The sequence below is a fragment of the Glandiceps talaboti genome, chromosome 17 (genome assembly GCF_964340395.1).
Source record: "Glandiceps talaboti chromosome 17, keGlaTala1.1, whole genome shotgun sequence".
NCBI classification, from domain to species: domain Eukaryota; kingdom Metazoa; phylum Hemichordata; class Enteropneusta; family Spengelidae; genus Glandiceps; species Glandiceps talaboti.
The window spans coordinates 15194168-15207670 of NC_135565.1; the positions used below are offsets into that span (position 1 = coordinate 15194168).

At 34.8% G+C, this 13503-nt stretch overlaps 1 protein-coding gene across 2 annotated transcripts in view; it reads right to left on the minus strand.

Annotated features, from left to right (window-relative positions):
* Positions 1-1605: 1605 nt before the first annotated feature.
* Positions 1606-13503, minus strand: part of LOC144448339 (uncharacterized) — a 36145-nt gene continuing 24247 nt past the window's right edge. For both annotated transcript variants that reach the window (XM_078138545.1, XM_078138544.1), the window contains exons 12-14: positions 13197-13495; positions 7026-7139; positions 1606-5362 (exon numbers count right to left, since the gene is read on the minus strand). In XM_078138545.1, the coding sequence (XP_077994671.1) occupies positions 4391-5362; positions 7026-7139; positions 13197-13495 (1385 nt within the window). In that variant the 3' untranslated portion in view covers positions 1606-4390. The remainder of the gene's footprint in view (positions 5363-7025; positions 7140-13196; positions 13496-13503) is intronic.

Sequence of the window (13503 nt, forward strand, 5' to 3'; positions counted from 1 at the left end):
TGTGAACACTGAACAAACTGTAATTAAATAGAAAGCACAGTCAACAGTTAATATTTGCAAACAATTTGCACACAGTGATGGCAGTTTATCACAATTGAGTCAGACAAAACATAAATATAAAACAGTATTATATTTTTATTTTTAATAATATTGTCTGTATCATAACATCTCCAACACTGGAATGTATAATTTTTCGGTTCTAAGAATCGATTAGACAATGAAATATAGTCGACTTGGAACAGTATACTGTGAATTAGAAATAGATGTACCAGTTTGATCTGTCCTCTACAGACCTTAATCACAGAGATATTGATACTTAATAATGCAATATTTGCATGATCAAGGTAGCCTGTAGAGTAGGCAATGTCAAAAATGAATGTAACAGTTTGATCTGTCTTCCAATCCCCTTAAAAACCGAGATATTAACACTAACTATTTCATGAAATAATTGCATGATCAAGGTAACCTGTAGAGTAGGCTATCTGATTAAACATTGTCAAGCCACTCTCCAAGGCTTGGCTATGATCAAGGTCCATAGTAGTCTATCTGCTACACCTCGGATGTTCTTCCGATACAATACGACACACGACCGACCATCACTATCAAGCCCTCACTGCGAACTTTGTTTGCTTATAGTATCGAAAGAAAGCCTGAATGTCTAGCAGCAAGACTAGGGCCATAGTAGACAGATGAAAACGTCACATTCATTTCAAATTTACTATTCCAAACTACCATATTTTTTATTGTGTAATTGCCTACTCTAGTAGTAATGTCAAGTTCATTGTGTGTGGGTTGAAAGCAGCCTACAATTCATAATGTATTGGGACTAGTGACTATCAATCAAGTTATCTCTATTACTGACATTTAGGAATGAATTACACACAAAACTATTAATTAAATGCAAACTGCAACAAACACACACAAATTGAGATAATGCTAAATTTAGCAGCAAACAAGGAAAAGTTGTAAGTATTAAAAAAACCTAACATTGCATTAACAACTGTATTACTATGCAAGTGCAGAACACAAAACTGATAATATCAAATATGCGATTTTTCTTAAATTCAAGTATTCTGTGCAAACAGCAAATTATATATTCAAGCATTTCATATAAAATATATTTTACAAATCTAGGGTATATCTTAGTATTAAGCTTTCCACTGGTACATAACTGTTAGAAAAACAGAATCTCTTCAATAACAAACAAATGAAAAATTATGGAAGCTCCTCTTATTTGGAAATGAATGTAAATTTGAAGACTCTGAATACAATATTTGTAATCAATGCATTGACAAGAAATGTTTCTATATCTGAGTGTATATATGTGAATTAATTTTTACAGTAAACAAATAAATGTGTTCAAAATACTGGCAGGAAATTGCATTATTAGCAAAGGTTAAAGTGGTCATATGGATGAAAATGTGGTATTTATTTTGGATTTTTATTTGATAAAACAGCTTCATTATGTTTTTCTACTTGAAAAAATAATGTGAAATAACATATACCAAGTCTATGTTTGTAACTCAATAAACTACAAAACATTAAACAATGTATAAAATGTTTGTTATTGTACGTACAATAACAAACTGTTTGCACTTTTTGCATCTTTTTGCAATGTATTGAGTTGCGAACATGGACTTGGTATATGTTATTTTACATAATTTTTTCAAGCAGAATAACATAATGGAGCTGTTTTATCAAATACAAAACCAAAATAAATACCAAATTCTCATCCATATGGCCACTTTAATATGTATATGATTACTAATTAATTGGTGTTATGTACTACATTAATTTTAGCTGAAGTTTGACAAGTATATATATATAATATATATATATATAATACGATTACATCAGCTTGATACAGTCATGGACGGATAATTTGTCATCAAGTTGTAAAAACTTTCGCATTTCATTTTAGAAGAGTAATGGGTGTTTGTTGTTTGAAGTTTAAATATTGTTACTTTTTGCTTTTAAGAAGACAGATAAAAAAATTCATCATTGTGTAAATTCCTTTAATCTCTTAATCACTTTTAACTAATGATTTTTTATTTAGTCATGTAAACAACAATAAATTTTTCAGTCTGTTTAGAAAACTATTCGTTCAAAGTTTCAACACTTTCAATTTTTACATTTTTCTCCTTAGGCAAAATAAAAGAAATTGCGTTTCCAATAACCCGACCCACCAAAGTTTAAGCCGCCGACCCTAAACATTTTTTAAAACATTCAAAACAAAAAATATGAAATTCTTTGTCTTCTTGACCTTCATGTATGTCTGTTTTCTTTCCGAAGTGATATCTGTACTTTTTTTGTCAAAACTATCACAGAACCAACATTCCATTTGGCTTTGGGTCGAAGCAATATTTTTCAAAAATAAAAACGATTAAAAGGTAAAATAAAATAAATTAAATCCTAACCTACCTACCCTATTCTCTGAGGCCATGTTATTGGAAAAACAGTTTTCTTTTTTGCCTTAGGCTTAGATAGTGATGGACAACCACTGCTTTATCAAATTGTAAGAAATTACAGTGTTTCCATGGACGGCAATTTTTTTATTTTTGAAAATAAAAATGTAGATTTTTTGCTTAGGCTTAGAACAATGATGGTTTATCATCATTTTATCAAATTGAAATCACTTTCCATAGATCACATTAAAACACAATGGACAGCTATTGTTTTATAAAAGTACAAATATTCAAAGGACGGAAAGTAATTAAGTACCATATACAAATTGTGATCATTTGTAACTTTTCATGAATTATGGCTGATTCACGTATATTGTAAATTACAAAAATATTGTTGATTATCATAAATGAAATACAAAACTTATAAATAGAAGACTTTGGACTGTGACATTATTTTGTACAGAGATTTACATTAATGGAAAAATCCAGTCAAGCTTATATCTGTCTTTAGTACACTTCAACTTCTATTCACAGTTGTCAACTTGTACATGAATTTTGCTGATAAAATGCAGTTCAGTAACTTATCCAGTACAAAGAGATTGTGACAAATGTGATGTCATCACCAAAGGTTTTCCCATAAACCCTTGCTGGAAACCCTAAAAAAATGGCTGAACACATGTCAAGTGCAGCAGAGCTTCTTTACAAGATTTCAAAGTAGAGTAAGTTACCAAGGTGCTATTTTACCACCTAAAATCATATGTAAGGTGATAGCAGTTATAAATAAAGGTGTACTAAAGGCAGAAATGTGTTTGACTACTTTTCTTTAGGCAAAAAGTAAGTTCAAAATAAATTGTCTTGTTGCACTTACATTTATCAATCTAACTGAAAGCATGTATCATTTCAAAATTATTAATTTTCAATGTCCGACATGTAGTCATTTTGATGTGTCTTCCTATTGATTGCTTAAATCTATTTTTTATGCAAAATTGAAAGCTGATTGGTAACGGAAGGGTTTTCTACTGATTGTATATTTACATAATAAAGTACTGTTCACCTGGAAATTAACATGTTAAGAATTCAATTTGCATACTGACATCCGTAAACCTGGGAAGGATGACATGTCAATTTGCATACTGAAGTTATTATATTCAGTTGGATTTTATGACATAAATCGGTCTATTTAATGTATTAACCTAAGCTATAAATGACATTAATTTGCACCTTGTACACCTGGAAATGATATTAATTTGCTTAAAAAGGGTGCTTACCTGATACACCTGGAAATGACATTAATTTGCATAATACATGCTTTTCACCTGGTGGTTTTGGTTATAACAGTATACATATGTATGTAAAGATTTTGCACAATTATCGTTTAGATTGATCAGATATTGGTAGAAAAAAAGTACATCTATTGACTGAATTATTATTTGATTACACCAATAAAAGAGATTAACATTACATAATGTTTTCCAATTGACTGAATCCTTCTGAGGGCCTCAAACCAGCCTTGCTGCGTTGTACTTGCTATATTTTCTTGTAAATGAAAATGATATAAAGTGAACAAAAAACTTTGGTTATTCAATTTCTAACAAGATGAATAGTTACAAATTATTCCCAAATATTTTCGTCATTTAACAAAGGAAAATATGAGTGACCTAAGGGGTCTTGTCATTACGAGTCATAAGACAAAGCATATCTATCAACGCATACCCTCTCTAGAGGGCAGTATACTCTGTAATCTGGATTTGTTACATGCTTGTACATGGTATAATTATGTAATGTACATGTACTACGCCAGAAAACTGACCTGGTATGATTATTTCTGATGCAGTGTAGTACCAATATAAGATTAGTAAATTTTTAATTGTTAACTCTCGACAGCTTTCTTTCAAATGTGTATAATTAGTAAACACAACGTTATTTTTGCCGACTAGCTTAAGTACAACTACTTAGTATTAGAGTTAACTATATGACAGGTAAGTTTATTCACTGGGGGACTGCTTAAGTCGAATATTTAATTTCTTGGAGTCCACTAATTGTTTCATCTTTTTGTTGTTTTTCCAGGATTTTTTGGCAAACCGTACTTCATTCTTGCCACGTTGAAACTCTTCACTGCCTTCAGTGCCCTCTGCCCCTTGACCTTTACCCTTTTCAGGCTTGGCAAGTGCAAGTGAGAGCCTCTTCATGGCACTGGCGGTTTGCTGTTCTTCGTACTGTGAGGATCTATTCGGTGGTGTTTTAGATCGTGATTTCACTGACGATACAGGTGATCTCGAACTCCTGGATTTAGATTTTTTCGCTTTTTGTTCTTCTCTGGAAAGAACCGTAAATTGGTCATATTCACTTAAGTCCATTCCGTTGAGTTTAAGCTCATCAATGTTGCTCATACGGTTGCCAAGGACACCAATATGACTGAACCTTTGACCTTCGAGATCAGACTGTCGTCTATCGAATTCAATCCCATGATCCTCATCATCACTAATTTGTCTGAGGTATATATCTCTCTCTGCTTCTTTGGCAGTCTCCTTCTCGATCAAGTAGTCATGTAAAACGGCCGCTGTTCCAACACGTGCACGCTTAAACTTCTCCAAATCAGACCTTTCTCTGTCCATTTTTCTTGTCTCTAAATGCCCAGCCATCCGTGATGAAAGTAAATACGACTGAAGTTTCAGTGAATCTGTATAAATGTTGCCTGACTCAATACTTCCCAGATCTACACTGTCATTCCGTAGATGTCTACTAAACAGACGGTCGTGTTCACTTGATGCTGCACTGTTTCGTTTTGTATCTCTTGGTGTGGACTGTTTGCGTTCTCTCTTTCCCTCTCTAGAGGGAGCTATACCTAAGGATCTTGCATCACATTGCTTTTCATGTGTTGCTAGGTATCCTCTGTAATCTGGATTGGTTAGTCTCTTGATTTGCTCCTCTGTTAAGCCTTGCTTTTTCCTTCTGACCTGTGAAACGTGAAAATACACAAATTTAAACCATTTTCTACTTCATACTCTGATAACAAATTTGTAAAACAGACTGTGTCATCATGTTTAGTCAGAGCAAAAACAGAAATTAAAATAGGTCTACTTATTCAGGGAGAACAAGCTGAAATTACAAGAGGGCTCAGTAACCCTGTTACCTAGTTCAGCGAGAACAAAAATTTTACAAGAGGGCTCAGTAACCCTGTTACCTAATTCAGAGAGAACACAGATTTACAAGAGGGTCCAGTACCCTTGTTTCAGCACATCCATTACAAGAGCTAAGGCTCAGTGTCCCTGTTACCTTGTTCAGAAAGAACACAGAAATTACAAATGGCCATATCACCTTGGTTAGTAAGAATACTGAATATACTATATAAGGGCTTGAAATTAAATGTTGTCTTTGGTAGTCCTAGTAGCCTACCCATTTCAGAAAGTGGTAGCACAAAGATTGTGACCAGTAGTCTCAACAATTCCTGAACTGAAAACAGAGTTCCTCTATCGGAAATATGTGCATTATCAAAATACTTGCATGTCCGTAAATCTTCCAATATTTAAATCATTGCATAATCAGTGGTAGCCTGAGTGAACTACCAGCTACAAATTATGGTAGCCACATGACAAAAATTGGTAGCCTGTGGACACAGGACTACTGGTAATTTTAAGCCATGCACATGAAAAAGAAACATACCAGTATAAAAAGCAGACTAGTTTCCTTCAGTACTGCTGCATTGCCGTCATAGTAACTCTAATGTTTAACATCTAACACACACACACACTCTCTTTATATCAAGTCTACAGGTAAATTGCCACTGATCATAAATTGAAAAATAATTGAGTTTATTTTTGGACCATAAATTTTAAAAGCTAACTTTAGTCACCCGGGGAGATTTTCAAAGAGAGAAATCATACAGTTTCATTAAGGGTTTCAATTGTCCAGGAAGTAATAGTCCTGAGTAAACAGTTAATGTACAATTAGTGTCAATGAAACCCAATAAATGGTTACCATTTTATCATGTATAGTGTTTGTGATACTGTAAATTAATACATTTCAATTACCAGATTTACTAGCGTCATTTATTGCTATACATTTAGTAATTGAATTCTAATATGATGTAAGATGTTGCTATGGTAACTAGGTTGGATGCTCTGTAGATAGAGAATGCCAATATCTAATAATATAAAATACACATTATCGCTTCCACGGTAATTAAATGAAGAGTGTGTGGATCAAACAGGACAATAATTTTCGGTATTACGCCCTGTACACTTGGCCCAAATATGGTAAGGGGTATGTTTGACGATATCGGTTCGCTCAGTGATTTGGTTTTGATATCTGCTCACTGTCTTTATGTTTGAGGCATAACATAAAGTTACAGTATCAATTTATGTGATTTAAGTAATCTTGCCATGCCATTACAAGGGTATATGATAAAACCTTTACTGCTTGGATATGGGTTTTGTAGACCTCAGTAAGTATGGCTTACATTCCTTCCTAAAGTCAGACCAATCTGGCATCTGCTGTACAATCTCAATCCACAAAACTCATATCCTGACTGGATTCAAGGAGTTCAAGGTTACGAGATATTTTACCTTTTGCTGTCATCATTTAAGATAATAATTAAATAACAAAGATGAAATAGTTTACCTTTTTTGGTGGCAGTGGTGGTTTCCGGTTCCTCAATCTCTCATCTCTCTTTTTCCTGTATCCTGGCAACAGTACATCTATTTCCTCATTCAAGACCTGGACTGTCCTCTCTTCCTGTAGAGCAATAAAAAAAATGTATGACAAAAAAGAAATCATCCAAGTAACAAAACAATTTAAAGCCACTCACTAAACAACTGTTCCTGTATACCAGAGACCATACTATTCTAAACCCCTGGACACCAACATACCAAACACGCTAAGCCCCTGGACAACATTCTAACTTCAAGACTAGACATCCACAAAAATATTGTCATCTCCCTGGAAACTGTAACTGTTTACTTTAGGACTTCTGCCTATACCATAAGATCTTGGTCCACTCCATGATCTATGCCTGGTCACATAATTAAAAGTGTTTTTTTTTAAACTTTCAGATATTCACAAATGCTCTCTGTTATCTCGCTGGACACATAATTACAGTAACTGTAACTGTAACTGTTTATTTTTTAGCACTTCTCTCTGTACCATAGACTCTAGTCTGCTGCACAATTTATACCTGGACACAAAACTAAAGAACTAGAAACTTTAGGACTTACGAAAGTTTCAGCTATTCACGAACACTAACTCTCTGTTGTCTTCTTGGACACATAACTGCCTAGTTTAAGACTCAGAAATTTACAAATACGCTATACTGTACATCATCTCCATGGACTACAGCCCCTCGTCTGCTCCACTATCTATACCTGGAGGCTGACACCTGGACATGTTATATTTTAATGGTTTTCACTTGGACTTTCACACAATCGCACATACTGTCTGTCATCTCCCTGGACACACAACTGTAACTGTTTTCAGTAGGTCTTTTAGACATTCACAAAACACTCTGTGTCATCTCCCTGGACGCAAATAACAGTCTGTTGACTATTAGGATTATCAGACATCAATAAATACTGTCTGCTAACTATTGAGACAATCAATAGTCCAAAAAAAATCCCAACCTGTGTCATCAAAACTCACAAAGTTCCATACTTAAAGTTTAACATCAGAAAACACTGCCTATTGTTCCTGTAGTTCCTGCAGGCTCCAAACACTTCTGACTAGCTTTCATACCAGAGCTTCATCAGGTCTGCAACACATTCATACAAGCCAACAGATCATCTTCTGAATGATCACACTGACTGCACTGACTGTTATTAACTGTTAACAATCTTTCACCATTTTAAGACTACCCACAAACGGATGAAAATGGAAACTAGTAGATGTCTCAACCAACTCAACGCAAAAGGTATCCACAATCCTCACCAGTTTAAAGCATAGCACCATCAGATTAGCAACACATTCATGCATACAAACCATAGTGTCATCTTCGGAATGATCAAGGACATACTACACTCACTGTGTTTAACATTCTTACTCACACTAGAAAACTAGATGTCTCAACCAAATTCAACTCTCAAATTTAAGGTATCCAAAACTTCTGACAATCTTTCACAGCACAGTATCATGAGGCCTGGGGTCAACAAAACATCCACACAAGTCACATCACAGTCTTCTGGAATCCACACAATACATTTAACTGCTACATTCAACATTCTTTCTCCATTTTACGACTACAGGCATAGAGGATCTGAATGACACAGAAGATTGTTTTCCACAGCTATGGTTTAGTCTTTGTCTTTAAATTTCAAAAGAATTAATTACTATACCTACACCACTTAAAGCAACAACAGAACAAATAGTTTTAATCGGAAATGCAAATCAGTTACAAATATTATTTATAGTTCTAATTTATTCCTACTTTTATATCTATTTTACAGTACTTTTTGTATTTGTCAAGATGTGAGCCCATGACAATCTTGCCTCTACATTTTGATGAAGATCTGTTATTTAAAAGTCCATGATACAAACAATTGATAAGGACGGTATATTACTTGTAACTTTTGCACTATAGAAGTGTAGATATATTCATTAAATGCAGATATCCATTCCCCACCCCACCCTACCCCAACCCATGGTTCTGTACACTACACTGTCACTGTCAACTGCTTTTACTAAACCAGCACACATGGTATTTCATTATAAAGTGTGTCATGGATCACACACTCCACAGGAATCCAAAGTCTGCCAATATTGACAATAGGTCGACTTGCGTCTTTCATTAAAGAAACTACTTACAATTTTAATGGATTTTCAATCATCCCTAAAATAAATTGTAACCCGAAATAGCAACTCTTTCTCCAGGCTACTCTGTTTTTTCTTCTCAGTTGTGTGTACTAAACTTGTCAGCCCTGCAGGCAAACACATGGTCTATTGTCTTTCAAATACGATTTTATTTCAGGGACCAATTCTACTGCTGGAAACAAAGGCATGTTTTCTCCATGTAAACTTGAATCTAAATACACAGGAATGTTGTTAACTTTAGGGTTCTTTACATCAAAACTTTACGAGGAATTACAAGGGAATACTCAGTCATACTGGGCTTGTTGCTAAGACAATAAACTCTGTAAACAGACTTGTAAGTGATATAATATTGCCTCAATTCTGTGCTTTCCTAATTGTTTTCCTGTATGTTGTCATGACAACATGAATTCCATTCTGCTCTACCTATTCTCTGGATATATCAAAGCTAGTAATAGTATACTTTACTGGCAGATTTTGACATTCAACTTGTCTTCCACTATTCATGTAAGCAAAATGCTTGTAAATTAATTTTTTTCAGAATGCATACAATCTATATTAAGATTTTACATTTACCTACCAGAATTGCAACTTCCTTCACTCTTCAAGTTGTTGGGACACATTCAACTTGGACAACTGTAGCCTGACTCAAGTACACAACAGACAGATGGATAGATAAACAGACTAACTTCTCTACCAATCAATCACAAAGCTAGGACTTAACTGGATGGAATCCAGTTACATAATTCCATTCACAAAATTATCCTACCAAACAAGTTCAGTGTCAGGACTTATAACTGGCTGGAATCTCAGGAAAACTTCATTTTATACCAATCATATAAACTGTTACATGATTCCAATTACTGCTTATCCTATCAAACAGTGGCAGAGTCAGGAATTATAACTGGACAAGAACTCAACAACACTTCATTTCACACCAATCATATCAACTATTAGAACACATAATTCGTAAAACGTTTGGAGACAGGACATTCAGTGTTCAAGGTCCTAAAAAATGGAACGCATTACCACTGGACCTTAGAAATGCAGTCACCTATGATAAGTTTAAGGCGGAACTTAAAACTCACTTGTTTGGTAAATTCTAGAGCGGACAATCACTAGCTGGTATCGAGAACATTGCTACACACCATGTCCATTGTCGGACTGTTATATCTATTATTACGAACCCTGCTTAGACTATTTACATTTATATTCTTTCTGAATGAGTTTGGTTACTTCTGTCTTCTTTTACATTTGCGTATTATTGTAAAGCGGTGTGGATAATGTTTTCGTTGACATATCGCTATATAAACAAACTAATTCTAATTCTAATTCTAATTCAAATCACAGCCTAACCACCGAACAACAAGAGTCATGACTCGTAATTGGGTAGAATTTAAAGAACACTTCAGTTTACACCAAAAGATGTGCTCTACTTCACATCGAATCTACTGTACACAGCACATAATCACATTAAATGTGAATGAATAAAATCCTTTTAATTCTATAAGCCAACTCAAATCAGATTAATGTGTATTCTAACTCTCTTTACGCTCTGTGTGATACACTTCATATAACAATGTACATTTTGTACATTCAATCTCCTCATAGAGCAGCTCACTGCCTATTACAACAATGGATATATATACACCAGACAAGTGACTTAAAACAGACATGGGTGCCATGGCAACACTAAACAGAGGTTGAAATGCAAACTTTCAAAGTCTGACAACATGGATTATTGAATTGATTTCTTGGTGTTAGTATGAATAATAACTTACATGTCTGTGGCTGAGTGCAGCTGGGGTTTGAGCCAAGTCTGAGTTTGATTAAATTTACCACACTGTATTAAAGTAAGGAGAATGTCATTCACCTACCAAACAACACAGGTTTTTCCCCTAGGCACTCCCTGCACTATTAACACTAAACCTCCAAGGGTTGGCCCCTCTCTGGAGGCAAGTTTATACTACAAAACCAGAGTGACTATAGAGTTTCAATTAGGCAGAGACATGGTGTTTTTAATGTCTTACACAACATTTTTTGTTACCAATAAAGGAAATTACAGACACATCATGCACACAAATAAAGTGTTACATTTTACCTCACTGTGAATCTGTACATGATCATACAGTTGAACACATGTATAACAAGCAACAGTACTATGAAAGCAATGTGTCCACATTTCTGTACGTGAACTCATACAACTGAACATGTCAAGAACATCTTCTCCAACTTCAAATACACATACCTGTGTATGTGATAATCCATACTCGGACGTTTACACAGTATTCTACGATACAGATACAGATACACTTCATAAAGTAAACTTTGGTATACTCACTTCTAATATGATCCGATAACATTAACAAATACACCAGGTAGAGTTTGTACACTGAATGGGCAAACAACTAAACTGTAACTACCACTAGTACTGGGCAGTTAACAAATACATTATAACTACCACAGTAGTTTAGTTCCTCTACTTCATTACGATTTACACCTCCACTCATGGCATCCAGACTACTACCACAGTAACTGCATTGTAACTACCACTGTGTGACAGTAAAGTTATGTGGTACATAATAGATGAAACATTTGAGAAATAACATCTGTGTTAATTGCCTTGCTGGTATCAGGTCATGGTATGTCAAGCTTGGTCATGAATAGCATTCTTTTGATACTTTGACAATGTAACAATTAAGATAGCATTGTAATGTATTGATCTGATGTCGTCATTTGTACTCTATGCTTGATTAGATAGACAAGGTGACTGCACACACAGTTTGAACTATTTAAACATTAATAATATGTACCATTCATAGTAACGGAACACCTAGTAGAATACTGTACCACCTTAGCTTTGATGCACACAGTTAAAGTTCAAACAATGTATGATGGACATCCAGTAGCTTCCTCTTACCATCTTAGATTTCATACACACAATCAGAGTTCAAACAATTGACTATGGACACCCAGTAGCTTCATGTACCATCTTAACTTTGATGCACACAAAGTTCAATCAATATACCATTCATGATACCCGGTAGTTTACTGTACCATCTTAGCTTTGTTGCAAACAGTTAGAATCCAATCAATATACCATTCAATGATTCATGGTCATGAACACCTACTACTAACTAGTAGCTTACTGTACCAGCTTAGCTTTGATGCACACAGTTAGAGTTCAATCAATAAACCTTTCATGGCAACAGAACACCCACTACTAACCACTACTATAGCTACATGTACACCAATGTACCTGTACTATCCAAACATTGATGCACATGGTCTGACAATGAGCTGGAGCAATATACACAGGAACGTATGACATGATTCATGGTAATGGAACACCTTTTAGCTAGAGCTCTCTGTATCATGTCCTAACTTTGATACATGCATGTAGTTTGGGTTAAATACATTATTCATGGCAATAAAAATCTACTTGCTACCTGTATACCATCCTAATTTTTATCATACATGCACAGTTTGGGTTTTTAATACCATTGTTCATGGCAATGGAACCCCTATTAGCTAGCGCTCCCTGTACCATGTTAACATCTACTGGCTACCTGTAATATCCTAACTTTGACACACACACACACACACACACTGAAAATGGCCATATGGATGAGGATTGTGTATTTATTTTGATTTTTAATTTATAAAACAATTTGATCATACTATAGCTTCCTACTTGAAAAATCAATGTGAAATAACATTGACAAAGTTTTGTGTTTGCATGTAATTCTATCCTTTGCAAAAAGCTACCTTACAAAACTTTTCTTAATCTCAAGTTTTGCAATTTATTGATTTGTGTATGTATGTATGTATGTATGTATGTATGTATGTATGTATGTATGTATGTATGTATGTATGTATGTGATTGAAATACCTATGTGTAAATGTTGAGATATGTGCATAGAAGTCTTTATGTATTTAGTGGAGTTTTCAATTTCTTATTTATTACAACATATTACATGTACATAGTTTCCTTACCACTGTTTCCAGTTCATACTGTAAGCTGTCAATCAAGTATTGCCTAGAAACCGTGTCTGTGTAAGTGACACACTGGGGAGTTTCAGGTCTCTGGTAAGGCACACTTTTCATCCAGGGTGGCAATGCATGCTGGGACTCTGACATCTCACTGGAAGACTCTTCTGAGGTATAGGGTAAGGTATTGAAGTGCATGCTCGGAGGGAATGGTTTGTAGTACTTGGAATCAGACGTTGTCATCTGTACACCTACAGGGGGCTCACTTGCCTCAACATAGAGACTGGATGGTGCCGACTGGATACCTGTGCCA